This window comes from Heteronotia binoei, chromosome 1 (assembly GCF_032191835.1).
Source record: "Heteronotia binoei isolate CCM8104 ecotype False Entrance Well chromosome 1, APGP_CSIRO_Hbin_v1, whole genome shotgun sequence".
Lineage (NCBI taxonomy): Eukaryota > Metazoa > Chordata > Lepidosauria > Squamata > Gekkonidae > Heteronotia > Heteronotia binoei.
In genome coordinates this window covers 164817419-164844467 of record NC_083223.1, presented here as the reverse complement: position 1 = coordinate 164844467, position 27049 = coordinate 164817419, and the positions used below count along the sequence as shown (strand labels likewise).

Below are 27049 nucleotides of genomic sequence, written 5' to 3'. Positions count from 1 at the left end.
AATAGATGGTAGTGGTGGCCAGGGGTGCCTTTCACCAGGTTCCAAACAGGAAAGGTTTTGCTACTGTAGAGCATGTCCTACACCATAGATTAAATTACTGCAGTGTGCTGTATATGGGGTTGTCCTTGAAGAGTGTCTGGAAGGTATAATTGGTGCAGAACATTGCAACCAGAATGCTGACTGCAGTGGGTCATAGTGATCATATCACTAGTCTTGTTCCATCTATGTTGGCTCCCAGTTTGCGTGTGGTCACAGTTCATGCTGTTAGTATTCATCTTTAAAGCCTTATGCAGCTTGGTGACAGAATATCTGACTGCTTACTCTCATATAAATCTACCTAACAACTCTGGTCATCTTCAGAGGCCTTGTTTCAGGTGTTCCTGTAATCTGAGGCTAGACTGGTGGTAACCTGAGAAGGTGATGTCTTGGAACTCCCTCCTTAGGGAAATTTATTTCTTTTTATCATTGTCTTCTGCCAGTGGGTGAAGACTTTTTTGTTTGGTTTGGTATTCCCTTACTAACTTTTTTAGCCCTTCTCCCTTTTTTCTGTTTTAATGTGCTTATGTTTTATTTGTTTTAAATATTCTGTGTGTGTATTATAAATGCTTTTTCATTTCTGAAATGTTTTGGTGTTTGAAATGTTTTAATGTTTGTCACCTTCAGGAACCTGAATTGGGTGGAAAGATGGTGTAGGATTTTTTTTAGTTAAATAGAATTAATACATGGATAATCTATTAACCATGTCAGAATCTCCTCTCCCACCTTTGGGTTCCAGCCCACTATTTGAGAATGACTACTGTGTGTGTTTTTGTTTAGCACAGCACCCACATTTGGACTATTTGCACTTAAAACACTCAGTTAGCATTAGCTTTAAGAAATGGATTCCATATGACATCAAATGCCATAGTTCATAATTCTCCTTTTCCTTTATGTGGTGAACATCTGAAAAGCATGAACATTATTTTGGTTTGGAAAAAGAAGTATCACGCTCAAGTTTATGATGTTGAACTATGTGTGTTTTGAATTTTTTTAAACAGTTTACAAAAGTATCTCAGCAGACATGGGCTTACCTCTATATTTTTTTCCATCTGGCTTTCTCTGAGGTTTTCCCTTGTTATTGTATAAATGAGAGATTTTGTATGGACGCAACACTGCGTATTTCACAAATGTGAGCAGGCTCTGAATAAGCATAGAGATTGCAGGATCTGGATTGGATGAAAAAGAGATGTGTAGCTCTGTCAGTGGTTGCATCCAATAAATACAGTGAATGTATTGAGAAGGGAAACTATGCACTGTGAAAAATGACTGTTTTGCTGCATGTTAACTACAGTACTGGTTGATTTTCTGTGGACATTTCACATAGGAAACAAAACACCAGTAACCCCTCTAGAAGGCTGAAGCTGCATTGCAAGTGCACCAGAGCCCCTGATAGTCCCCTCAGAACCCACCAACTAGGAAGCAGTGCTCTATTGATATCTGTGTGAGTCACACATTGGCACAGCCAACCACTGCCCTCCAATATGGCCACAGTTCCCCAGTTTCACACTGACCCTGCCATAGGCACAGCACCAGATGAAAGTGTGAAAAGACCTGTTAACACTGCAGCCCCAGTGGACTCCCATGGCATGAGTTGCAGGAGCCCCGAAGCCAGTGCAGTCCATGGCACCCACAGTGCAAGTCCTGGCCCATTATTAATTTCCCTTTTGCCAATCCAGGGGACCATAGACCTTGGGGCAGTAAGATGGGAACACACAACAGCACCTCCAGCAAAGGCATTTCTATCCACCACATAGCTCACTAGGGAAGGGTGCCCATATGTCACATGGGAGCCATTGGGTTGAGTCCCACTCCCTCCTGGGAGGGGTGACAATAAAAGGTAACGTATATCTTTTGCCTTGGCAATGGGCTAATCAGCAGCAAAACACAAGGTAGAGACCATATTTGAACCTATGCCTCCCATGGCTAGGACCAGTCTCTTGACCACTGAGCCAGGGATGCACGTACAAAGAAGAAACAGCATAGGCCATTAGTCATTTAACTACAGCCTTGATATCACCACTAGCAATATGGAACTGACAAGAATGGGCCAGTGGAAAGGCACTGTGATAGCATGGTCAGGGCTCCCTGGTTCAACCTCCAAGTCAGTCTAGTCATCCACAAGTAAAGTTGCTCTCCAACTAACTCCATCACATCCCTGCTGATAGGCTTCCCCAGACATCTATCATTTTGACTGATATGCCCTTTTGCACTGCCCCCCTCCTGCATTTAAAGGGCTTATCACTGCCATCAGGTTCCTTGCTCCCCAGCATTCTTGTACCCCCATCAAGCTGCATAGCTTACGTCAGAAGTGCTGTGAAGGAGTGTGATACCCAGACACCCCTCCTGCCCTCTCCCAAGAGGTCCCTTCTCAGACCACGTCCTAACCCTGTCCTCGTAAGAGCTGAACACAATGAAAGAGGATGTGAATGGGAAAGGGGATGGAGAGCAAACCTCATTTGCCCAACATCAGTTACACAGGGACACAACTTTAGGTGACTCTAGACTTTGTTGAACAGCAGCAGGGAAGTTGTGATGAGTTCTAACGAATGGGGTTGCCATTTTTTTCATCTAGTATGGGCTATCACAGTATGCTGGTAATACAGTTTGCTCCCTAAACACTTCCAGATTAGAATTGTGCTGTAAAGTCTGCTGTAAAGTAAACCTTACTGGTTTCATTGGAAATTCTTTAGTTCTCTTTTATAATTCAAAATGTTAACACTTCATTTTCTGGATTATGCTTAACAGCATTTAGGGGATGCTCATAGGCTTTCTGATTTTTAGAATTGAAGTCCCATATCCTAGTGCTGTTGTTTCAGTTATGCCCTGTTCTGTCACATTTGATCTATGCCTCTGTGCTGTTGAACTGAGTTCATTTCCTGTTTTTCTCATTTAGATGCCACTGGGCCCAGTATAGGGTTGCCAGGTATGTGCTGGAAAATATCTGGAGACTTTGGGGGTGAATCTGGGAGAGGCCGGGGTTTGGAGAGGAGAGGAGTCTCAGCATGGTACAATGCCATAGACTAGTCACCCTTCAAAGCAGCCATTTTCTTCAGAGGACTAGATGTCTGTCAGCTGAAGATCAGTTATTAAAGCAGGAGATCTCGAGGCCCCTCCTGGAGGCTGGCAACCATAGCCCAGTGAGTGAAAGCTGCACCTCCCTTGAGGCCCAGTGTCTTCAGATCTTCTTTATTTACAGTCTGAGAACTGTTTGCTGGCCAGTGGGATGAATAAATTAGTATTATGGGATAACAATTTGTTTCCTCTACTGTATCTCTTCCTTTTGATTGGGTTCTGAGAAAATAGTAGAAGGTAATAAACCCAAAACTATCTTTCTGTTAAAGTGTCTACAAGTCTTGCATATTTGCAAGATGTCCATGAGTTGTTGGGGAAAGAATTTTCTCAAAGCCTAATTTTTGTCTGGTGAATGGCTAATGTTCAATATAAAGTCTGGTGGTGTCAGTATGTAAATAGAGTGTAGAAGGCTGTCTGGTGGCAGCCAGGATCTCAAAGAGCTAGGGATGCTGTTTTTCTACCCAGAGTCCTGCAGTTCCTTATAGATCTTGTTGAAGGAGAGATAAAGTGCAGCAGATTTGGTTACAGGACCAGAGAAGAATTTATTTTTATTTATTTAAAACATTTCTAAGCTACCTTTCTACTGGACATAAAGTCCCTAATGCAGCAAACAATAAAAACATTTTTTAAAACTTTAAAAATACATATAGACTGTCACACTTGATCTATGCCTCTGTGCTGTTGAACTGAGTTCATTTCCTATTTTTCTCATTTAGATGCCACTGGGCCCAGTTTAGGGTTGCCAGGTGTGTGTTGGAAAATATCTGGAGACTTTGGGGGTGAATCTGGGAGAGGCCGAACAGATTACTGGGAAGATTATTGGGGAGTCAGAGTTAGAATTATTTCTGTTCCTTTTCTTGCTTTTGGTCATTTCAACAACACTAAGGGCAATGCACACAAATAGATGGCTGAGGCAGCTAATTTCCCTATAATTGAGAATTTACAAAGAGATTTACAGCTGCAGCTGCATGGTTTATGGTGGCTTCTTTTAAGTCTTATCTATAAACAAAACATTTTAACTAAGCCAGAGTTACAGTATTTCACTATTTTTAACTTTGAGAATAACTCTATGAGATAAAACAAATCCAAAAGATAAGAGAAACACCCATATTTACAAGGTATAAAGAATAGCTGGAGAGACCCAGGCTTGGTTCTGAATTGCTCTGACAAGTGAGATTCCAAGACTTTCTGTATGTCCAGAATAAAATGGATACTGAATTCAAGAAATCAGAAAGAGATTGAGACTTGAAAGGGCAGTTTTAAAAAAGAAAAAAAACACTAGAAAAGCTCCTTAAGGGTAAGGAAGTGTTGCTGGAGTCCAAGATCAAATTAATTTATATTATGATATTCCTCATTATGATGTATGGATGTGGAAGTTGGATACTGAAGAAAGCTGACAGAAATAAAAGTGATTCATTTGAAATGTGGTATTGGAGGAGAGTATTATGGATACTATGGGCCTCCAAAAAGACAATTAAGTGGATTCAAATCAAGTCTGAACTTTCCCTAGAAGTTAAAATGATCACAATGAGGCTATTGCACTTTGGTTACATTATGAGAAGACAAGAGTAATTGTAAAAGACAATAATGCTTGGGAAAGTTGAAGGCAGCAGTAGAAGAGGAAGACCCTGCATGAGATGGATTGACTCGATAAAAGAAACCATGACCTTCCATTTGCAGGACCTGAGTGAGGCTGTTAATAATAGGGCATTTTGGAGATAATTAATTCATAAGTTGAAATTGACTTGATGGCAAATAACACACAGAGTAAAATGGTGGAATAGCCAGGGAAGTTTGAGGTTCTCAGTCTGAAGAAGAATCTTTTGAGGGACAAAACTAGGAAGTCTAGCATCCAGAAAATGAGACGGATATCTCTGTTATTGGTGGCGGCAGTGATCTTTCTTTCTTTCTTTGGGTGTGGGGGTATGGGTGTTGCAATAAAGATGGAGACCAGAGGTGAATTACTCATGAGGTCTAGCAACTTGGGACATGGGCCAGTTGGTTAAGTTCCACAACCTTTGTGGTAGAATAAAGTCTCATAAAATACTCATTTAATGTCTTTGCGAAGACACTCACCACAGCAGTCACTCTGCGGCAACGTGCCTGGCTTAGGGTCATGGCCTTACCCCAAGACACTAGAGCCTGGGTGGAAGACTTACCCTTTGAGGGTGATGGTCTCTTTAGCTCCACAGTGGACACAGTTCTCCAGGAGCTGGATAAGAGCATTAAAACCTCCAAAAACTCATCTTCATCCTGGTCCAAAACCACGTCTTGAAATAAGCCATGGACTCAGAAGTATTTTAAATCACTGCCAGAGCAATCCTGATCCCTCAGACCACAGCAGAGCCACTCTATACCTGCCTATGGCTCCAAATCTAAGTTGTCTCCCCAGTAACAACAGCAGCAGAGACAAAAAGGGAGCAAGGCACCTGCCTGGGAGACGATCACCTCAGATCGTTTGGTTCTGCCCATCATTGCAGAAGGCTACACAATCGAATTTCACTAGCTTCCACCCCCCTGTCCAGATTTGTTGTCACTCCTCCATCAGATGTCCTCCTACAAGAGGTCAAGAATCTGCTATCAAAGCAAGCCATAGAACTGGTTCCCCAGGATACCCACCAACCTGGATTCTATTCCTGATATTTCACTGTCCCCCAAAAAGATGGTGGACTCTGCCTCAGAGAAGCAAGCCTCAGGGAAATAAATTCATTTACAAGAAATTCTGGATAGTATTCTTACAGAACATTCTCCCCCTCCTCTGGGTGGAAGCCTGGATGGCATCACTGGACCTGAAAGATGCATACTTTCACCTAACTATTCACTCACTGTTCCAACTTTATCTCTGGTTTGCCATCGGAAGCCAATGCTTCCAATGCAAGGCACTTCCCTTTGGCATTTCCACCCCCCCCCCCCTCAGATCTTCACCAAAATGATGGTGGTGGTAGCAGCTCACCTTCGGCTCAAAGGCATTCTCCTTTTTCCTTGTATAGATAATTGGCTGGTGGAGCGGACTCTCCCTCCTCCCTACGCTATCATATGGAAGTAATGATGACCCTACTACAGGACCTAGGCCTATAGAGCAACACCAAGAAGTCCTGTCTTCCAAGTGAGTACAATTTTTAGGGATAATCTTGGACTCTACCAAGTGCAGAGCCTTTCTTCCCTTGTACAGAGCACAAACCATTATGCGCCTTATAGGGATGATTCTTCATCAAGGAGATGCATCGGCCCTTCAGATCCAAAGGTTATTGGGGATGATTGCGGCAACCACAGCAGTCCTCCTGCATGCGTGACTACACATGCACCCGTTACAACTATGGTTTGTCAGCGTTCAAACCTACTCTACATGCTCAGAACTGGAGACTCACACCACCACAGGAGGTGTTAACACCCCTGTCATGGTGGGAAGACATCGACTACCTCACACAAGGGGCACTGTTTCAGATTCCCTTTCTGCTCCGAACAGTAACAACGAATGCCTCCCTTTGGGGATGGGGAGCGCACCTTCAGGCTATTTGTGTAGGAGTCCCTTGGGAGCCTCACCTCCAGACCAGCCACATAAACCTGATGGAACTTCTAGCAATCAGGTATACCCTACATTCCTTCCAATACCGCCTGAAGGGCTGCGAAGCCTCAATTCTCATGGACAATACCACAGTGTACTATATAAACAAGCAGGGCGGGATGGTGTCCTGCAGACTGTGCCACCTGGCCATGGTCTTATGGGACATTTGTCTTTGGTGGGGAATTCACCCTATATCAACACACTTGCCAGGCATCCAGAACGTCACAGCAGATGCCCTGAGCAGTGGGGGAGCATCGTTCCACAAGTGGGAACTCAGCCTTTATTTCAGGAGTGGAAACAGCCCGGCATAGATGTGTTCACCACCAAACACAACAAGAAGTGTTGAATGTTCTGCACCAGAGTGGGAGTCGATCCTCAGTCCCTAGGGGATGGGCTCCTACTGCCCTGGGAAGGAAGACACCTCTTTCTCTCCCCCCCCTCCCCCCAAATCACCAAGGTAATACACAAGATTGCTGTGCAGAGACCCAGAGGAATCCTGGTCACCCTGTGGTGGTCGAGACAGCACTGGTTCCCTTCACTTCTGCAATTACCAGCGATAACCTTTCATCAGTTCCCCCCAGAACCAGATCTGCTTCTAGGTCATGGAGGCCGACTTCTTCATCACAATGTCCCTCACCTGAAACTGAATGCCTGGAAGCTACTTTAGAAGCAGTCAGAAGTCGAATCAATCATGTCTTGCTTAACAACAGAAAGGCATCCATGAGAAAGTCAAACACCTACAAGGGGAAAGCTTTTCTGAACTATATGAACTCTGTATGTAGTTCACCTACCCATTTACAAAGCAGTTCCTGAAGGGCCTTATTCGCCTGTTCCCTCCTACTCGGCACCCAGCGCCACCCTGGGGATCTTCCACTAGTGCTGAATCGCCTCACACTGCATCTGCTTGAGCCCATGGTGACATGCTCTCTGCACCTCTTAGCCTGGAAAACGGTCTTCTTAGTGGCAATTACCTCCTCTTGGAGGGTCGGGGAACTCAGAGCCCTCTGGTGTGATTCTCCATACATTTCATTTTCAGATGCAGGGGTGTCACTGACCCCTGACCTTACCTAAAGCCATCTCAGAATTCCACCTATCTGCAGACATAGTCTTACCTACTTTTTATCCAGACCCATCCTGGATGGAAGAGCGATGTCTCTACACACTAGATGTGAAGAGGACTTTGTCCTTATACCTACACAGGACACGGAGCACCCGTAAGACGTCCACCTTGTTCGTCTCCTATGCTACACGATCGCTGGGAGCCAGAATTTCATTGCAACACCTGTCCAAATGGATAGTAGAAACTATCAAGTTTTGCTGCCTGTTGGAGAAGAAAACTCTCCCTGGCCCGATTTATGCCCACTCTACTAGGGCTCTTGTGACCTCAACTGAATGCACAGATGACCACTCAAAGATTATCAGTTACAGGTAAGCAACCTGTTTATCTGGTTCATATTGTCTTCACTGGCTGCAAGCTGGGAGCTAAGTTTGATGAGCTATTGGAATGTAATCGCATAAATTTGGACGTATTTATGTGAATGTACTGCTTCTCCCTAAGAGGCGGAGGACATCTTTGGTGTTTCCCACCGTCCAATCAGGGAGGCAGGATCAAAAATCTTCCTCTTCCTGTGGCTGTGGGAACCACCCTCTTGCTCAGTTCATTTCCTGCCTCGACAGGGAGAGCAAGCTTTCAGGATAGGCTCCTATCCCTTTTATTCCTTATACTACTACTCTTTATTTTTTTAAAAAAAGAATCTTTAACTTCCTCTTTCTCTTTTTTAACTAACACCTTTTTCCCCTACCTTTCTACCTACCTTCTCCTGATTAGGACTGTTTTTTCTTCCCTTTCCTCAACGCTGAGGGAAGGGAGCGCTAAAACGGCCCAGGCCCCTTTAAGGGACAGCCGCGGCATGAAAAGAAGGCGGGATGCAGCGCTGTCCCAGGGACGACTTCATGGATGACCCTGCACTAGATGCCTGGCACGGGGCCAAAGAGCAGGGATCCTCCGGAGCTGGCATGACCTGAGGGCTTACGGCGGCTACCGGCAACATGCTCTGTAGAAGCGGGCCACTGGCGAGCGGCAGAAAGCGGCGCTGGTCGTCTTCGGCCATGGAGGAAGCACGCGCTGCGCTTTCTTCCCCCTATGGCCATCTTGAGGTGCGAAAAATGGTGCGAAGCGGGCCCGGGTGGCAGCAGTCCTTCGCTGAGCAGCAAGGACTCCCAGAGGCCAACCTCCAGCCAGGAGACTTTGGTCACGGCCTGCAAGAGAACGCGCAGTCTTCTCAGCCCCTGGGGGGGCAGGGTAACGTACCCACAATAGGAGCTTCTTCTTCCTTTGCCTTTGAGTTTTTGGAATGTATTAAACAGACTGTAGATAGTGCAGTCAGAGCAGCAACTCATAAAAGATCTTATGCTGCAAGCTCTCACTCTTCTTCCAGGTCCCCCTCCCCAAAGAGATCCAAGAGTCGTGCCTGGCTCACCAAGGCACAGAAGAAGACCTTAGCAAATGAATGTGCAGGGAGAGTGGGATCACCCGAAGTGGATCAGTCAGAGGACTCTGAGAGGGAGGATCGGGAGGAGGGCGAGTTTATTTCAGATGAGGAGACAGAATGCAGTACAGGCCCAGAACCTTCCTTAAGATTTTTTAAAACAGAGGAGTACCAACCCCTCTTAGCTAAAGTACTGGCAGCCTTAGATCTCTACGAATCACCTGAAGAAAGAGAAGCCAGCTGCCCCCTAGCTAATCCTAAAAACAAGCCTAAGGGGAACACGGAGTTCTTCCCTCGGTACTGATCCATGGACAAGGTCTTTCCTTTCCCTGAGTTTTTCGAACGGCAGTTGAAGGCGGAGTGGGCAAGGCCCAGTGCTAATCGTCAGGTGCCAGGTTTCATTAAGAAATTGTATGCATTGCCTTCGTTTGCCAATGACATGTTGCAGGTACCGTTGGTTGATGCGCCAGTGTCAGCTCTACAGTCACACGGACTCCTGTCTGAAGATGGACATGGATCGGTTCAAGACAGCTGGGACAGAAAGATCGACCTAGCCCTGAAAAGGAACCATGAGGCCACGGCCTTAGCAATTAAGGCAGCGGCCACAAACTCTTATCGTGTCTCGTGCAGCAATCATTTGGGTTCGATGCCTAATCCAACTGCTTTCCAACGCAGACAGAAGGATTCTCGAGGGTACCAACAGGCTTCTTAGAGCGGCCGAGTTCTCTGCAGATGCTTTTTTGGATACGCTTACCTTTGCCGCCAGAGCAATGGCATCATCGGCAGTAGCGAGAAAGGGGCTGTGGCTTCGGGCCTGGCCGGCAGACATTCATTCTAAGTCTATAGTGTCTTCCTATCCCTTCCAGGGTGAGAAGTTGTTTGGAGACGCTCTGGACAAGATCCTCGTGGAGACACGTGACAAAAAGAAGGCTATGCCTAAGTATCTCAGACGTCTGGATAGAAAGGGCTTCGGATCCAGCTCCTTTCGGACCTCATCCAACAACAACTCCAAACCGAAACATGACTTTCGGAAACCACCCTGGGGGCAGCCCAGACAGAACTTTCGCAAGAACTTCGGGAACCAGAGATTCCAGAGGCACCAGTCCGACAGATCGGATAAGCCAGACAGGGACTCCAAGTCCAGTAAAGCCTGACTGGACTTCCATTCCCGTTGGGGGTCGCCTTCTACATTTTCATCAGACTTGGGCGACCTCACAAGCCGACTCTTGGACTTTAGAAATTGTCTCCCAAGGATACGCCATAGAGTTCCGGAGAACTCCCCAGATCGCTTCCTTGTATCCCCTCTTCGTTCAAACCCAACCAGGAGAGACATCACTCTCAAGGCAATTCATCACCTGCTGGAATGCGCAGCAATAGAGCCAGTACTGCAGAATCAGAGATGTCAAGGTGTCTATTCGATTTTTTTCACAGTTCCCAAGAAAAACGGGGACTGGAGAGCAATCCTGGATTTGAAATTTCTGAACAGAGCCATCAAACTCCGCCACTTTCATATGGAGTCCATCAAATCCATAACGGAAGCTCTTCATCATCAGGACTACATGACATCCTTAGACTTGACAGAGGCATACTTGCACATACCGATTCTGCTGGCACACCGCAAGTTCCTGCGCTTCTGCGTGAATGGGTCGCATTTCCAATTCAGGGCTCTACCCTTCGGCCTGGCAACGGCACCCAGGGTGTTCACCAAAGTACTGGTGAACATAGTAGCTCTCCTCAGACAACAGGGGATACATATACATCCGTATCTCGACGACATGTTGATAAGATCACCTTCGAGGAGGAGCGTCCTACAAGATGTCCAACACACCATCTATTGTCTGCAACAGCACAGTTTTATAGTCAACCTCTCCAAGAGCCACTTACGCCCGACTCAGAGGTTGGAACACCTGGGCATGGTCATCGACACGAACCGGAACGCCCTCTTCCTTCCAGAGGACAAGGTGCTGAGAACCAAGACATTGGTACAACAGGTGATCAGGGAAAGGTCATCATCCCTGCAGTCCTTAGCAAGGCTCATGGGTCTGTTGGTCTTGAATCTCGAGGCGGTTCAGTGGGGCCGTTTTCACACCAGGTCATTACAGATGTTTCTACGGCCTTACCAGCTTCAGATTATGGAGAAGTGTGCCTTGTCTCTCACAGTACCTCTAGAGGTGAAGGAGAACCTACGTTGGTGGACAATAGATGCCAACCTATGCCAGGGGAAGATTTTCTGCGTGGAGAAGGAGATGCAGATCTTCTCAGATGCCAGCCTCTCAGGTTGGGGGGGCGACCCTCGACAAGAAACCCACGTAGGGCCAGTGGTCCCCCAGGGAAACAAAGCTCCTGATCAACCTATTGGAGCTCCAGGCCATCCGGTTGGCACTGCTTCACTTCCAGGACCAGGTCATCGGTCAACATGTCTTAGTCCAGATGGACAACATAGCAGCCAAAGCCTATCTGAACAATCAAGGGGGATCCAGGTCCTCAGCTCTCTACAAGGAGGCTGTGAAGTTGTTCAGCTGGGTGGAGGAGCATGTGAAGTCAGTCAGGGCAGAACACATTCAGGGAATCTGCAACATCAAGGCAGACTGGCTCAGCAGAGAGAGCATTCAATCCGGGGAGTGGTCACTCAACAAGATGTTGTTTTAAAGAATAGTGGATCACTTCGGTCTACCAATCCTGGACCTATTTGGATCAAGTCAAAATCACCAACTTCCAAGGTTCTTCACGAGATTCTTCCACAGACAGGCAGAGTCCACAGACGCTCTAACATCCCCGTGGCCTCAAGGTCTTCTTTACGCCTTTCCTCCGATCCCCGTCATTCCAAAACTACTCAGTAGAGTCAAGCTACTGAGAGCCGAGATCTTGCTGGTTGCTCCCTGGTGGCCGTGACGTCCGTGGTTTTCATCAATCCACCAGATATCAATAACGGAACCGCTCCACCTGCCAATGTGGCCAGACGTACTATTACAGGGACCGGTGTGGCACCCACATCCCGACTGGCTGCGATTGACCACGTGGAGGTTGAGAGGAGATCATTGCTAGATCTGGGCTATTCAACGGAGGTAGCAAGCACTATCCTAGCATCCAGAAAGGACTCTACTACACGGATATACAACGCCTCATGGAAAGCCTTGCACAGATGGTGTCGTAGAAAGGAGGTGGATCCTTTGCAGCCTATTATTCCGAAGATCCTTCAGTTTCTTCAGGATGGTTTACGTTCGGGGCTCAAGCCGGCCACACTTCGACGTCAGTTGGCAGCCCTATCATCCGTGCTTCAGCAGGTGGAGGGGGTCAAGTTGTCATCTCACCCTCACATTCGCCGTTTCCTGAGAGGAGCTTCACTAACTTCTCCTCAAATTCATCGTTTTCCTACATGGCGACTAAATCCAGTGCTGTCAGCTTTAACTAACCCACCATTCGAACCTCTAATGACGGTTCCTTTGAAGATGCTGTGTATGAAGGTTATCTTTCTGGTGGCAGTAACATCGGCCAGAAGGGTTTCCGAGCTCGGGGCTCTATCTGTCAAGCGGGAGCTATGCGTGTTTCACAAGGATAAGGTGGTCCTCTACACATACCTTACCTTCCAGCCGAAGGTCTCCTCTAAATTCCATAAAAGCCAAGAAATCAACTTACCATCTTTTTGCCCAAATCCCAAGCATCACAAGGAGCGAGTATGGCATACACTTGATGTACGCAGAGCAATCAAGATTTATCTTATCAGAACTGAGCAAATTCGCCATTCAGAGTCTATGTTCATCAATGTAACATCGCCCAGACTGGGTCAGAAAATGTCCAAGGCGGTCTAAATTCACCACAAAAAAGAACAACATTTCATTGGATTAAAAAGCAAAAATGTAACATAATTTGTTTACAGGAAGTTCATATACAACAAAAAGATCGTAAATTTTTGTGGAATAAAAATTTGGGACTGGAATTTTTTTCATTGGCGGAACAAAAGAAAAGAGGGGTGGTCTTCTATATTAAAGAACAACTACAACCAAAATTAATATTTAAAGATAAAGAAGGAAGATATATTGCAGTAGAAGTGATAATGGAGGCGAAAAAAACCCCGTTATTAGGATTATATGCACCCAATGGAGCAAAAGATAAGTTTTTTTAAAGAAATTAATCGACAATTAGATGAAAAGACATATGACCAGATTTTAATGATGGGCGATTTCAATGGGACAATACAAAATAATATTGATAGATCAAGTCAAAAGAAGAATGACAAAGAGGAAAAACTACCAAACTCTTTCTTTGAGTTGGTTGAACAAGAAAATTTGGAAGATATATGGAGAAAATTCAACCCTGAAGTAAGAGACTATACTTTCTTCTCAGCAAGACATAATTCTTTTTCTTGAATAGATATGTTATGGGGTTCCAAGAGTTTGGGCCTTATAACTAAAAAAGTAGAGATTCTACCAAAGGTTTGTGCAGACCATAACTCAATATTTTGGCTTACAAAATTGCAAATGAAAACAAGAAGATGGAGAATTAATGAGAACTTGCTACAAGATAAAGATATTGTGACATTTTTAGAAAAAGAAACTGTGGCTTTCTTCCAAATAAATGAAACTGATGACATGGAATTTCAAACATTATGGGACACTTATAAAGCAGTAATGAGAGGAATATTAATTACATTGAACAATAAAGATAAGAGGGCCAAAGAAGAACGGTTATCAGCATTACAAAATGAAATAAATAAAAAAGAAAGGGAATTGAAAAAAAGGCCTGGGAAAAAGAAATTAATAAAAGAAATTACAATATTACAATCACAAGTAAGACATTTGCTGAATAAAGAACTAGAATGGAACTTAAAAAATCTGAAACAGAAATCGTTTGAAAGTGCGAATAAACCTGGAAAGTATTTGGCTTGGAAACTGAAGAAAAAGAAAGAAAATAAAACCATTAATAAAATTATGGCAGATGGAAAATCAATAGTTGATCAAGATGGAATTAAAAGAAATTTTTTTAAATATTATGCAAATTTATTTAAAGGTGTGAAAACAAAGAAAGGAAAAATGGAAGAGTATCTACGGAATTTCCAAGTGGCACCTTTGACTGAGTACATGAAAAAGACTTTAAACGACCCAATAGAGAAAATCGAAATTGAAGCAGCAATAAAAGCAATGAAAGAAGGTAAGGCTCCTGGGCCAGATGGATTTACATCTAAATTTTATAAAATCCTTAAAGACGAGATAACACCCAAATTGATGAAATTGTTAAATATGATAAGAGAAAATGGAAAAATTCCAAATACCTGGAAAGCTGTAATTTCTTTGATTCCCAAAGAAGATAAAGATGTCACAAATGTAAAGAACTATAGACCAATTTCACTGCTAAATGACTATAAGATCTATACAAGAATTCTGGCAGAACGACTGAAGCAATATTTGATTAATTTTATAAAAAAAGACCAAGCCGGATTTCTTCCTAAAAGACAGATAAGAGACAATGTAAGAGCTGTTATTAATGTTGTGGAATATTATGAGGAACATCCAGAAGAGGAAGCGGCTTTATTTTTTGTAGACGCAGAAAAAGCCTTTGATAATTTGAGTTGGGACTTTAAGTTTGTAGTAATGGAAAAAATAAACTGAGGGGAATATTTTATAAAGATGATGAAAGCAATATATACGGAACAATATGCAAAACTGTGTATAAATGCAGATCTTACAAAAGAGTTGAAGGTAAGCAAAGGTACAAGACAAGGATGTCCGTTATCACCATTGTTGTTTATAATGACTCTTGAAATTCTATTACAACAAATACAAAATGACAATGAAATAGAAGGATTAAAAATCAGAGGATTCTCTTATAAATATAAAGCTTTTGCAGATGATATTGTGTTTATAATAGAGAATCCGATTCAAGTGTCACCGTTGCTGTTAGCTAAGATAAAAGAATATGGAGAGCTGGCAGGACTATTTATAAATAAAGAGAAATTGAAATTTTTATGTAAAAATATGCAACCAAATAGACTTAAGGAATTGCAAACGGTGACGGGTTGTGAAGTCACGACTAAAGTCAAGTATCTTGGAGTGGAAATAACTATGAAGAATATTGACTTGTTCAAAAATAATTATGAAAAATTATGGTGTAAGATGGACAAAGATTTGATGAAATGGAATAGACTTAACTTGTCCTTATTGGGCAGGATAGCTGCGATTAAGATGAATATTTTGCCAAGAATAATGTATTTGTTCCAAATTATCCCGATTGTGAAGGATACCAAACAATTTAACAAATGGCAAAGGAAAAGTTCTGATTTTGTATGGGCTGGAAAGAAACCAAGGATTAAGATGAAGATTTTAATAGATGCTAAAGAGAGAGGTGGTTTTCATCTCCCGGACTTAAGATTGTATCATGATGCGGTTTGTTTGACATGGATCAAAGATTGGATAATGCTGTTAGATAAAAAACCTTTATAGTTAGAAGCTCATGGGAATAAATTCAGCTGGTACGCATATTTGTATTATGGGAAGAACAAGATGGATGGTTTTTTCTCTCACCACTATATCAGAAATAGTTTATTAAACACTTGGATAAAATATAAGAAATATGGCGACGAGAGAAAACCGCTTTGGATAGTGCCAGCGGAAGTAATAAAAATAACAGCTGAGACTATGACTAAGACTTATTCAAAAAGGAGTGGAAGAAATTCAAAGAATATATGGAGAAAGAGTGGAACGTAAAAAGACATTGGACAATTTTTTAGTATTAATCAAAAGTATTACATTTTGATAGATTAGTGGTACCTTTAGAATTAACTGGAAATTTATAACTTCGGGGAAGTCAACATTGGAGGGAGGGGGGTGAAATATCATATGGTTTAGTATAAGAAAGAGTTAATTAAATATTGTAACCATGTGTTATTAATAAATTGTTAAAAGAAGAAAATGTCCAAGGCGGCAATAAGTTATGCCATTAAACAGTGCATAGCAGAGGCTTACAAAGCAATGCATCTCAAGGTGCCCACTGGGATTACTGCTCATTCGACAAGAAGCGCAGCAACCAACGCGGCCTTTGAGAAGAACGCCTCAGTTGAAGAAGTTTGTAAAGCAGCCACGTGGTCATCTGTTTCCACGTTCATTAGACATTACAAGCTAAATGCCTATGCCTCTGCGGATGCAGCCTTTGGCAGACAGATATTGCAGCATGTGCTGCCCGATTAGGGCGATCCCACCCTGACTAACACACTGCTCTGGGAGCACCCAAGAGGTCCTCCGCCTCTTAGGGAGAACGACCCTTGGCACTTACCGTGAGGGGTCCTTCTCCTAAGAGGATAGGAGGACATCTTGCCCTCCCGTCTATCGCCCTATCTGTGGAATGTTATTTCTCTTTTCCTTCTGTCTAGCACCAAATTTCCAATTTATTAGGTCAAGTACTACGACCTGTCCTTTTCTCTTTATACCAGTTGTTTTTCACAGGAATATCTTTCGCCTTAAAGTTGCAGTTTTTGATGTTTATATATAGGTTAAGTTATTCATACTGCTGCTCGGAGTCACCCGAACTGAGCAAGAGGGTGGTTCCCACGGCCTCAGGAAGAGGAAGATTTTTGATCCTGCCTCCCTGATTGGACGGTGGGAAACACCCAAGATGTCCTCCTATCCTCTTAGGAGAAGGACCCCTCACGGTAAGTGCCAAGGGTCGTTTTTCTCATATATTGGAAAGCATCATGCTGGTTGTCAGCCTCTGCCAACACTGTTTGCTTTTCTCACCATTTTGAAAAGCCCACCAACATTTGACACTATTGCATCATTGCACTTTTTTTACAATTAGGCAATATTCTTGGTGTAATGGCATAATAGTGTTGAGGAAACAGAATAATTAGGTCACAGTTTACAGTGCTTTTTTCCAGCAGCCACCCCACTCCACATATGCCAAAAATCACATAGTTAAAAGTGTTCTGTGTGAACTGAGACTTACTGCTTAGGTGTCTCTTTGTGTAATCTGGTGAGGCGGGGGGTGCTTAGGGATCTAACCAGCTCTGCATCTGTGCAATTTAGAGATTACAGTGGAGTAGCATCTCACTTTTGCTGCACTACAGCTGGTGCAGCAGTGTTGCAAGCCCTTGCCAGAACACTGATGGTGCAGCCTTTTACACTGGTGGGGGGTGGGCCCAGGGACTTTGCTAGAGTTGTTGGCTCCCTGAGCCACCCTGGCTTGGAAACGCTTCCAAGAACTGGTGTAAAGTTAAGCCATCAAAAACTAGCAAAGCCAGTAGATATCTATGCAATAGAAAAGGCAACAATCCCACCTACAAGTCTCAGCACAGCACAGGATGCCAACTATGGCCACAGCCAGTTGCACCCTTTCCCAGCGGTGGCCCTGCACCAAATCACAGCCCTCTCACTACAAGAACCTGAGCCATGACCTCCATAGCTTAGATGATAGGGTGGGAAGCATGGGATTCTGTCTCTTAGGTCACCAACTTGCTCTGTTAGAATACACAACATTTCACTGTAAGGATGAGAATTGCACAAAGTGGGCACTTAGTGCTACAGAGAGGGCACTCAGCAACTTACTAAGAGGGGAGGTAGGAAATCTCCTAGCTGTGTGACCAGGGGTGGAATTCTAACAGGAGCTCCTTTGCATATTAGGTCATAAACCCCTGATGTAGCCAATCCTCCAAAAAAGAGCCTTGTAAACTCTTGGAGGATTGGCAGCATCAGGGGTGTGTGGCCTAATATGCAAAGGAGCTCCTGCTAGAATTCCACCCCCGTGTGTGACTAATATGTCTAATTTCAGAACCCTTTCAGAACATCTCTGGAGATGCATACTGAAGGAGCAACCATGCATTGACAGGTGAGCAGGGGTGGAGATCCAGCAGGCCTGGCTGAGTAGTCTCCATCCACTTCCCCCTTCCCCTCATATATAACCTGGATGCTGCCTTGACAGTGAAGGCTCTTACTGCCAAAGCTAGCAGCATGTGTGTATGGTGACAGCAACTCCAGGCAGATAACACCCTGTAGGGATCCAGGCAGATGTCATGGGGCCATTCGGCAACACTGGAGTTTGGGGGTTGACTGGCAGTTGCCCCACATTGCACTGTGCATCTGCTGGCCAAGCAACCAAGGCACATACTGCCTTGCAGGATTGGAGCCCTATGCAGCAAGCAGAAGGAGATGGATTAGATAGAATTGAGGTACAACCCACAAAGTGGATAAGTTCTTTGGATGGCTGTGGCGTAGGTTTCAGGATTGCTGCGCTGTTCACCATGTGTTTGGCATCTGTGCAGGCAGTGATTAAACAGGGAGGAAACCTGGAGGGATAACATTCCTGGCATAGTATGGACTGGCTGCAGTGGCCAGTGTAGATCCTACCACTCTGCCACGGGGCTGCCATCCCACTTGTTCCAGCTCAGCTCTCACAGCATTCTGACTCAGGCAGCCATCTGTCAGGCAAATCCACCCTTCTTACTTTGCATGCTGTGATAGGGAGAGCTTTCTCCATCTCCCTATGGCTTCCTGGAGCAGCTTGCAGCTCACACATATTGGGGGGGGGGGGGGGGATGAGCTCCTTCTCAAGGGAGGTCATGTTGAGATTGATGTCAGTCTTCATGGTGCCATGGAGACTCTGTTTTGTTTAGCTGCAAAATTTAACATAGTCCCTCTGCAGTCCTCACCCCCTCCCCATTCACACACTGCTGGCTGCTGTGTGCACTTCACATAGAGATCCGATGGAGGTAGTCCAAGGGGACATGTAGCTTCTCTAAGGAGAAGGGCAGATCTCTAGGTCTCACTCTTCCCCACAGAATAGCTGATTTCTGATAAATCATGTCAATTGGTAGTGGGGCCATGTCGGGTGGGGGGGCTCAAGGTGGACCGAGCACAAGGGTGCAGCATGGAGGGATCCTGAAGGAGTGTCTCAGCCCAAATGAAGGATTTCCAAGGTGACCCATAGGCTGGGCTTGTTTGTGAGGGTGAAATGTCAGATCCAAAACTTTTGCTTGGCTCTGGCCTCTCTTCATGTGGGGACTGAACCAGGAGCCTCTGGCCATGCTATTTCAGTGTCTTTCCACTGAGTCCTGCTATCTGTGCTGAATATAGTCAACCAAAAAAGAGCCACACAGGATGTGGAGCTGGGGAACAAGCGTAAGCACTGTGTAGAACCGACTTCGGCATTAATTTGAATTCAAAACATGATGCAATTCAATAAATCTTCCAATACCAAAATGTCTCTTCATTTATTAGAAAAGTGTGACTACTGTCACCAAATACGTGTGGAAATTCAGTCCATCATATGCATCATAAACCCATAAAGGATGACTGTAAGTGGATCCTCTTCAGCACATTACAGCCTCCATCAAAACAGAAAGCTGACAGGTAAAATCAGTCTAAGTCTCTGTTTCGCTGTAAGCTTTATCCAAGCCTTAGCTTATTCAATAATAATTCCTTTTTCACTCTCATAGACTGTATCTCTCTTACACTTCCAACAATCAGTTGTAATTTGAGAATTTAGAAATGGGTGTGTACAAGAGTCAGTCAGGACGACTTTACAAGTATATTTGTTCGGCTTATGAAAAAGCTGTATGCAGTGAAACGTGGTATCAAGCTGGCAATCATGTGAAGGTAAATTTTCCTTTGAAGCCAATAACTGTGGATGGACTATGTTCCTCAAATGATTTGGGAGTGACTAATAACCCTTTGAAGACTGAGAATTTCTTTGGAGTCATCCAGTGAAATTGACATACTCTTTATGGGACTTTCTATTTTTAATACTCTCGGAAATGTTGTAGAAGTTTTTGTATGCTTATGCACTTATAAATACTTTGACACTTTTCTACTTTAAGTGTTTAGTATTTCTTGGCACAGTTGCTTGGTTTACTGTCCATAGAAGCAGCAACTGATGTTTGACCAAAACTTAGATAACAACCATTTATTTACTTCATTTATAGTCTACCTTTTTTGTTGAGACTCAGGACAGATTTGAACCTTCTCTTCAGTTAAGCTGCTTGCCCTGCTTGCTCTGTTTGGCCTCATTGTTGGATGTGAGCACCAAATCTGGGCTTTCTATATCTATCAAAGAAATCCCTCCCCACATAAATTTGTCTGGCGCCAAGCATGTTGAGCTTTATATGCCAGGTGAAAACATGCTTATTTGGTTATTGTTTGTTGTGTGATGCGGTCTTTAAATTTTCCAGCTATATGGTTTGCTCTGATCTGTCATTTGATTGTTAGTCTCTGGTCTCCTTTATTGATTTTTTATGATTTGTCATCGTTTTATTGATTGGAAGCTGTCTCAGGAACTATGCTGATAAGTTTGGGGCTTAAATAAATGCCTTACCAATTTCACTTCTGTGAGTCTGTTATGTTCTATCAATTCACTTCCCACTTGTGGTGACCCTATGAATTAGTCAAAGATGGAGAAGCTCCTTACAGTTAGCAAAAACAAGACCTGGAGCTGACTGCGGCTAATCATCGCAAAATTCAGGCTTGAACTGAAGAAAACTGGGAAAGCCATTAGGCCATTCAGGTTTGACTTTGATCACATCCCTTATGACTATACAGTGGAGGTGAAGAATAGGTTTAAGGAACTAGAGTTGATAGAGTGCCGGAAGAACTATGGATGGAGGTTCGTGACATTGTACAGAAGGCAGCAATCAGCACCATCCCAAAGAAAAAGAAATGCAAGAAAGCAAAGTGGCTGTCTGATGAGGCTTTACAAATAGCTGAGGAAAGAAGGAAAGTGAAAGGTGAAAAGGAAGGATTCACCCAACTGAATGCAGATTTCCAGAGAATAGCAAGGAGAGATAAGGAGGCCTTCCTGAAGGAACAGTGCAAAGCAATAGAGGGAAATAATACAAAGGGAAGGACAAGAGATCTCTTCAAGAAAATTGGAGAAATCAAGGGAACGTTCCGTGCTAAGATGGCCATGATAAAGGACAAAAATGGTAGGGACCTAACAGAAGCAGAAGAGATCAGGAAGAGGTGGCAAGAATACACAGAAGAATTATACAAGAAGGATCTCAATGTCCCGGACAACCATGATAATGAAATCACTGACCTTGAGCCAGACATCCTGGAGTGTGAAGTCAAATGGGCCTTAGAAAGCATTACTAACAACAAAGTGAGTGGTATCCCAGTGGAGCTATTCAAAGTCCTAAAATATGATGCTGTTAAAGTGATGCACACATTATGTCTGCAAATTTGAAAAACACAACAGTGGCCACAGGATTGGAAAAGATCAGTTTATATTCCAATCCCAAAGAAGGGTAATGCCTAGGAACGTTCAAACTATTGCACCATTGCACTCATTTCACATGCCAGCAAGGTCATCTTAGAGATCCTACAAGCTAGGCTTCAGCAGTATGTAGATCGGGAACTACCAGAAGTTCAAGCAGGGTTTCGGAGAGGTAGAGGAACTAGAGATCAAATTGCCAACATTCGCTGGATTATGGAGAAAGCACAAAAGTATCAGAAAAATGTCTATTTCTGTTTCATTGACTGCGCTAAAGCCTTTGATTGTGTGGATCACAACAAACTGTGGCAAGTCCTTAAAGAGATGGGAGTACCAGACGACCTCACATGTCTCCTGAGAAACCTGTATAAGGGTCCAAAAGCAACCATCAGACTGGGATATGGAACAACTGATTGGTTTAGATTAGGAAAAGGAGTTCTACAAGGATGTATATTGTCACCCTGCTTATTTAATTTATATGCAGAGTACATCATGCGGAATGCTGGCCTGGATGAAGCACAAGCCGGAATTAAGATTGCCAGGAAAAACATCAGCAACCTCAGATATGCAGATGACACTACTCTAATGGCAGAAAGTGAGGAGGACCTAAAGAACCTCTTGTTGAGGGTGAAAGAGGAGAGCACAAAAGAGGCTTGAAACGCAACATCAAAAAAAACTAAGATCATGGCATCCGGCCCCATCACACCTTGGCAAATAGAAGGGGAAGACATGGAAGCAGTGACAGACTTCACATTTCTGGGATCCAAGATCACTGTAGATGGTGATTGTAGCCATGAAATTAAAAGATGTTTGTTCCTTGGGAGGACAGCTATGGCGAACCTGGGCAGTATAATAAAAAGTAGAGACATCAGCCTGCCAACAAAAGTCTGTATAGTCAAAGCGATGGTATTCCCAGTAGTAATGTATGGCTGTGAGAGCTGGACTATAAGGAAGGCTGAGCGCAGAAGAATAGATGCTTTTGAGATGTGATGCTGGAGAAGACTCTTGAAAGTCCCTTGGACTGCAAGAAGATCAAATCAGTCAGTCCTAATGGGAATCAACCCAGACTGTTCCCTGGGACGTCAGACGCTGAAGCTGAAGCTCAAATACTTTGGCCACCGAATGAGAAGGGAGAACTCACTAGAGAAGATCCTGATGCTAGGAAAGACAGAAAGCAAAAGAAGAAGGGGACGGCAGAAGATGAGATGGCTGGACAGTGTTACTGATGTAACAAACACAAATTTGAGCAGACTTTGAAGGATGGTGGAGGACAGGAGGGCCTGGCATGACTTTGTCCATGGGGTCGCCAAGAGTCGGACTCAACTGCGCGACTGAACAACAACAAAATGTCCTATTATTGAAAACCTTGGTCTTGGAAACTGAAGACATGTCTTTCTTTATTGAACCAATCCACCTCATGTTCAGTTTTTCTCCTTTCCTGCTGCCTTCAGCTTCTAGCATTACTGTCTTTTCCAGTGAATCTTGTCTTATAATGCGACCCAAGTACAATAACCTCAGTTTGGTCATATTAGCTTCCTGGAGAGTTCAGGCTTGGCTTGATCTAGAACTCACTTATTTGTCTTTTTTTTGTGTGTGATCGTAATACAATCTCCTCTGTGCAGGTGAACTAGTGTTCGTGATTCAGCCACAGTCTTCCTGATCTTTTGGGTGGAAGTCTGTGGCTGATCCATAAACTTTTCCTTCAACATCACATTCACAATGAATCAGTTTTTCATCCTTTCCCATGCATCAGTCTTCTGTACTGGAATGGTGATCTGAACATGGGTCTCTCAGATCCTAGTACAAAACTCTAACCACTGCATAACACTGGTGGGGGGGAGGGGCTGCTGTTGAACAGAAGCAAATAGCAGTCCTGAGTTAGTTATGTAAATTGCATGGTAGCAAGTTGTTCAGTTGTTGTAGGTGAGCCTGGCTCCAAACAGCCTTGGGAAAGGCCCTGACCCTTCTCTGCGTTTTGCCTGTAGAAACTAATGTTTCTTGGTAATTGCATTTGTGGTTGTTTAGCATCAGCCTTAGAGAGAATTTGTTTCTTAAAGCAACAGGTGCTTCTTCAATTACTTGTGTGTATGTGGGGTAACTGGCACTTTTAAAAACATGTTCCAGATTTTTCTGTAAACCTTGGGCTTTTATCAGGCTTGTAGAAAGAACTGTCTTGTCAGTAGTTCATGTCTCTGAACTCCAGATTTAAATATCCATAGATTTGATCACACTGAGAATTAGATATATTGATAGTTGTATCCCATGCCAGCTAGTGGTGTGCATTCGGTTTAACCTGAACTGAAAAAATACCAAATGAATACCTTATCAATGTGTATTCATATTTCCTAAGCCAAATGCAAATTTGAGAAGCTCTTTGGCTACCAAATAGATTATCTGAATAAAAGGCAAAATTATTGCAAATTATTAATTTTTTTTCCAGATTCAAACCGCAAAACTGAATAGTGTTTGTGGGTAGTGACTTGCGGCCGTTTAAACCTAACAGCTGACCATGGGTCGGTCAGGCTGTCAAATCTAAATGGCCAGCAGCCCTTTCACAGAGGGATTCACTCCCCGATTTCCAAGCGGGGAGGGGGGAGAGCAAAACAGCTCTCAGTTAGAGCCATTTCAGCCTAACAGCAGGCTGGGCGTGTCCCTCCACTGTTTGGCAGAAATGCCAGCCAATAAACTGGTCAGTTTCACTCCCCTCTGTTTCCAAAGGGCTCACAGGCATCTCAGCCTAATAGTGGGGCAGGCACACCCATCTGCTGTCAGGCTGAAATGGCTCCAAGCCATTTCACCTATTCTTTTCGCTGCCCCCTGCTTGAAAGTGGTGGGAGGCAGTGAAATAGAGAGGTTATATGTCTGAAAGGCATTTCAGCCTAACAAAAGCCATTAAGAAGAGGAGTTGAGTTTATGCCCTGCCTTTCATTTGGAGTTTGAGAGCAGCTTACCATCACCTTCCCTTCCTCTCCTCACAACAGACACCTTGTGAGGTAGATGGTGCTGAGAGAGCTCTGAGAGAACTGTGACTGACCCAAGGTCACCCAGCTGACTGTATGGGGAGGAGTGGGGATCAAACTTGGTTCTCTAGATAGCCCACTGCTCTTAACCACTACACCACAGTGGTCTCTTCTAAGTGAAGGGGAGTGAATCTGACTGGTTTAATGGCTCACAGGCATTTAAACCTAACAGTGGGGTGCGTGTGCCCATCCACTGTTAGGCTAAAATGGCTGCAAGGCATTTTAGTCATCCTTTTTGCTCCTTCCCTCTTGGAGGGGGGAGTGAAACCTGCTGTGAAATGGCCACCAGCCATTTAAACCTGACAGCCCCACTGGTCCACCAATCAGCTGTTAAGTTTAAATGTCTGGCAGCTATTTCACTGACCGGTTTTGCTTACTCCAGGGGGAGGGGGAAGCAAAAAATTATCACTGAAATGGCTTGCAGACATTGTCCCTATATTTGAACCCAAATATATTCAGGTTTCCCAAATATTTCCTGAATACCAGTACGATGCCGATATTGGTATTTGGGTATATCTGGAAATAGCAATATTTTTGGGATCCACACCTCTAAGCTGGCCTCTGTTCTAGCCATTCTAACCTTTTAAACAGAATAGATAGATTCACTCTTTTGTAAATATAACCCCAAAGCGATCTGGTGCATTCTAATTCACCTTGTTTCTGTCATTTTCTGTAGAAGATTCAACCCTTGCCAGAATCCAGGGCATTTTTGGTCCTAAGATATTTGCATCCAAAGCTATGTTCTGAAGGCTTGCCAATTACTAGTGTTAATGTTCACATGATGGTGTTGGACTAAACAGATGGAGGGCATCAGCTCTTATCAACTTCATAAAATGTGACAGGTTTATTTAAGGAGAAGGTAGAAAATGTAATGGCCCTCTCATTCTTGACATGTTTTGGTCATTGCTCTTTGTTATGAGATTTCAGTAGTGTACCAGATGCAAGTAACCACAAATTACATTGTGGAACATAAATTAGAATTTATCAGGGTTTTTTTGGTCATTGTTAAAAAAACTTGTTAAAGATTAGGTAAACTGAGTTCTTTGTATTTTTTTCTCCTTAAGTATGGCACTTTAACTCAACTTGTTATCTGTAGAACTGTCATTGGTATGATTAATCATTTTGTTCCTGACTTTGTTTTTAATTTTATTCCCGATCAGAAGGTAGTTTGTGATTGATTTCAAAACTATTTATAATGACTCTTTGGTTCCTAGAGCACCATTTTGGGCTACAGTAAAAGAGGAGAGTCAAGAATGTCATGCTCTGCAGGTAGAAACATTTGGTGGATCCAAGCCATTATTCAGAAAATATATGTATATTATTGAAAGTTCAAAAATGGAAGAATATAGACACTCGTGAACACTAAATTTTGTAAATGTCTGAAAATAGCTATGTCACATATTTTGTACATGCAGCAATGATATAATCATGTTTATATGACTGTAAGCATTAACTAGTGTATCTCTGACTTTCAGACATTTAGAAAATTTCTCCATCACTGCCAATTTTTACATGTGAATGTCAGCTATCACCACCTTTTTGACATTCAGTATAACTTGCATACCGTGTATATGTAAAGTGCTGTCAAGTCACAGCTAACTAATGGCAACCCTACAGGGGTTTCCAGGCAAGAAACTAACAGAGGTGGTTTTCAGTGCCTTCCTCTGCATAGAGACCCTGGAATTCGTTCTCAGTCTCCCATCCAAGTACTAACTAAGGTTGACCCAGCTTAGGTTCTGAGGTCTTACAAGATCCACATGCTAAAATACCATGTTGGTTTGCATACTAGTTGAATGATCTTTAATTTTATATACCTTAATTAAATGCACACACATACATTTTGGTGCTGTCATTAATGAAAAATGTATTATGTCATAACTGTAGTTTTTTGTTTGTTTGTTTAGTCTTTGAAATATTCCTTCCAGACCAAGGACCGTTTGTGCTTTGTAATGGAGTACGTTAATGGAGGAGAGGTAAGTCAGACAATGAAAAAAAAAGTGACACTGTTGCTATCTTTATTCTCTCCCCACCCCCATATCATATTATCATTATATGGCTGTATTTTTTCACATTTAGGGCCAAAGTACAAGCAATAATGGAGTTTTGTAAACAGAACTCCAGATATGTATTTTGGCCCTAAAAAAGCAGCTACCAGGGGAGTGCCACGTGAATGGTGAAGTGCTAGGGAATGGGAAGTAAAACTAACCTGTTATTTTCTCAACTAAAAATGCAGGTACCGTTCTCTCTCTCCCCCCCCCCCCCCCGGTCAGGACTAAAAACCTAGGGGGAGGGGTTTCAGTTGAGAAGACTTCATAAGATAGACAGTTGTTTATCTAGTGCCATCAAGTATGTTTGATGGCAGGGTTTCTGACTTGAAGAGTTTACAGTTTAATATTTAATGCAAGGGAGATAACAGAGGGAGGAGAGGAAAATGGAGCTGTGGGTAAGCAATGGAAGAAAATATGTTCATTCAATTCACACATAGTTAGGCTTAATTTCACTTAACTCATCTGTTCAAAATCACTATATGATGTACCCCTTCCATCTGGCTGCTACTTAAGGCCAAATTATGCTTCTTGTGTTCCAATTAGAAGTATGGTTTTAAGTATAGTTTGCCCCAGGTATCTTTCCATTCAGATTAAGACCATAATAACATTAGTCCCATTAAAAGAACA

General features: G+C 43.4%; 1 protein-coding gene across 3 annotated transcripts in view; it reads left to right on the top strand.

Annotated features, from left to right (window-relative positions):
- AKT3 (AKT serine/threonine kinase 3) overlaps positions 1 to 27049 on the top strand; it is a 340649-nt gene that overhangs the window by 232126 nt on the left and 81474 nt on the right. For all 3 annotated transcript variants that reach the window (XM_060243709.1, XM_060243690.1, XM_060243700.1), the window contains one exon: positions 26279 to 26347. In XM_060243709.1, the coding sequence (XP_060099692.1) occupies positions 26279 to 26347 (69 nt within the window). The remainder of the gene's footprint in view (positions 1 to 26278; positions 26348 to 27049) is intronic.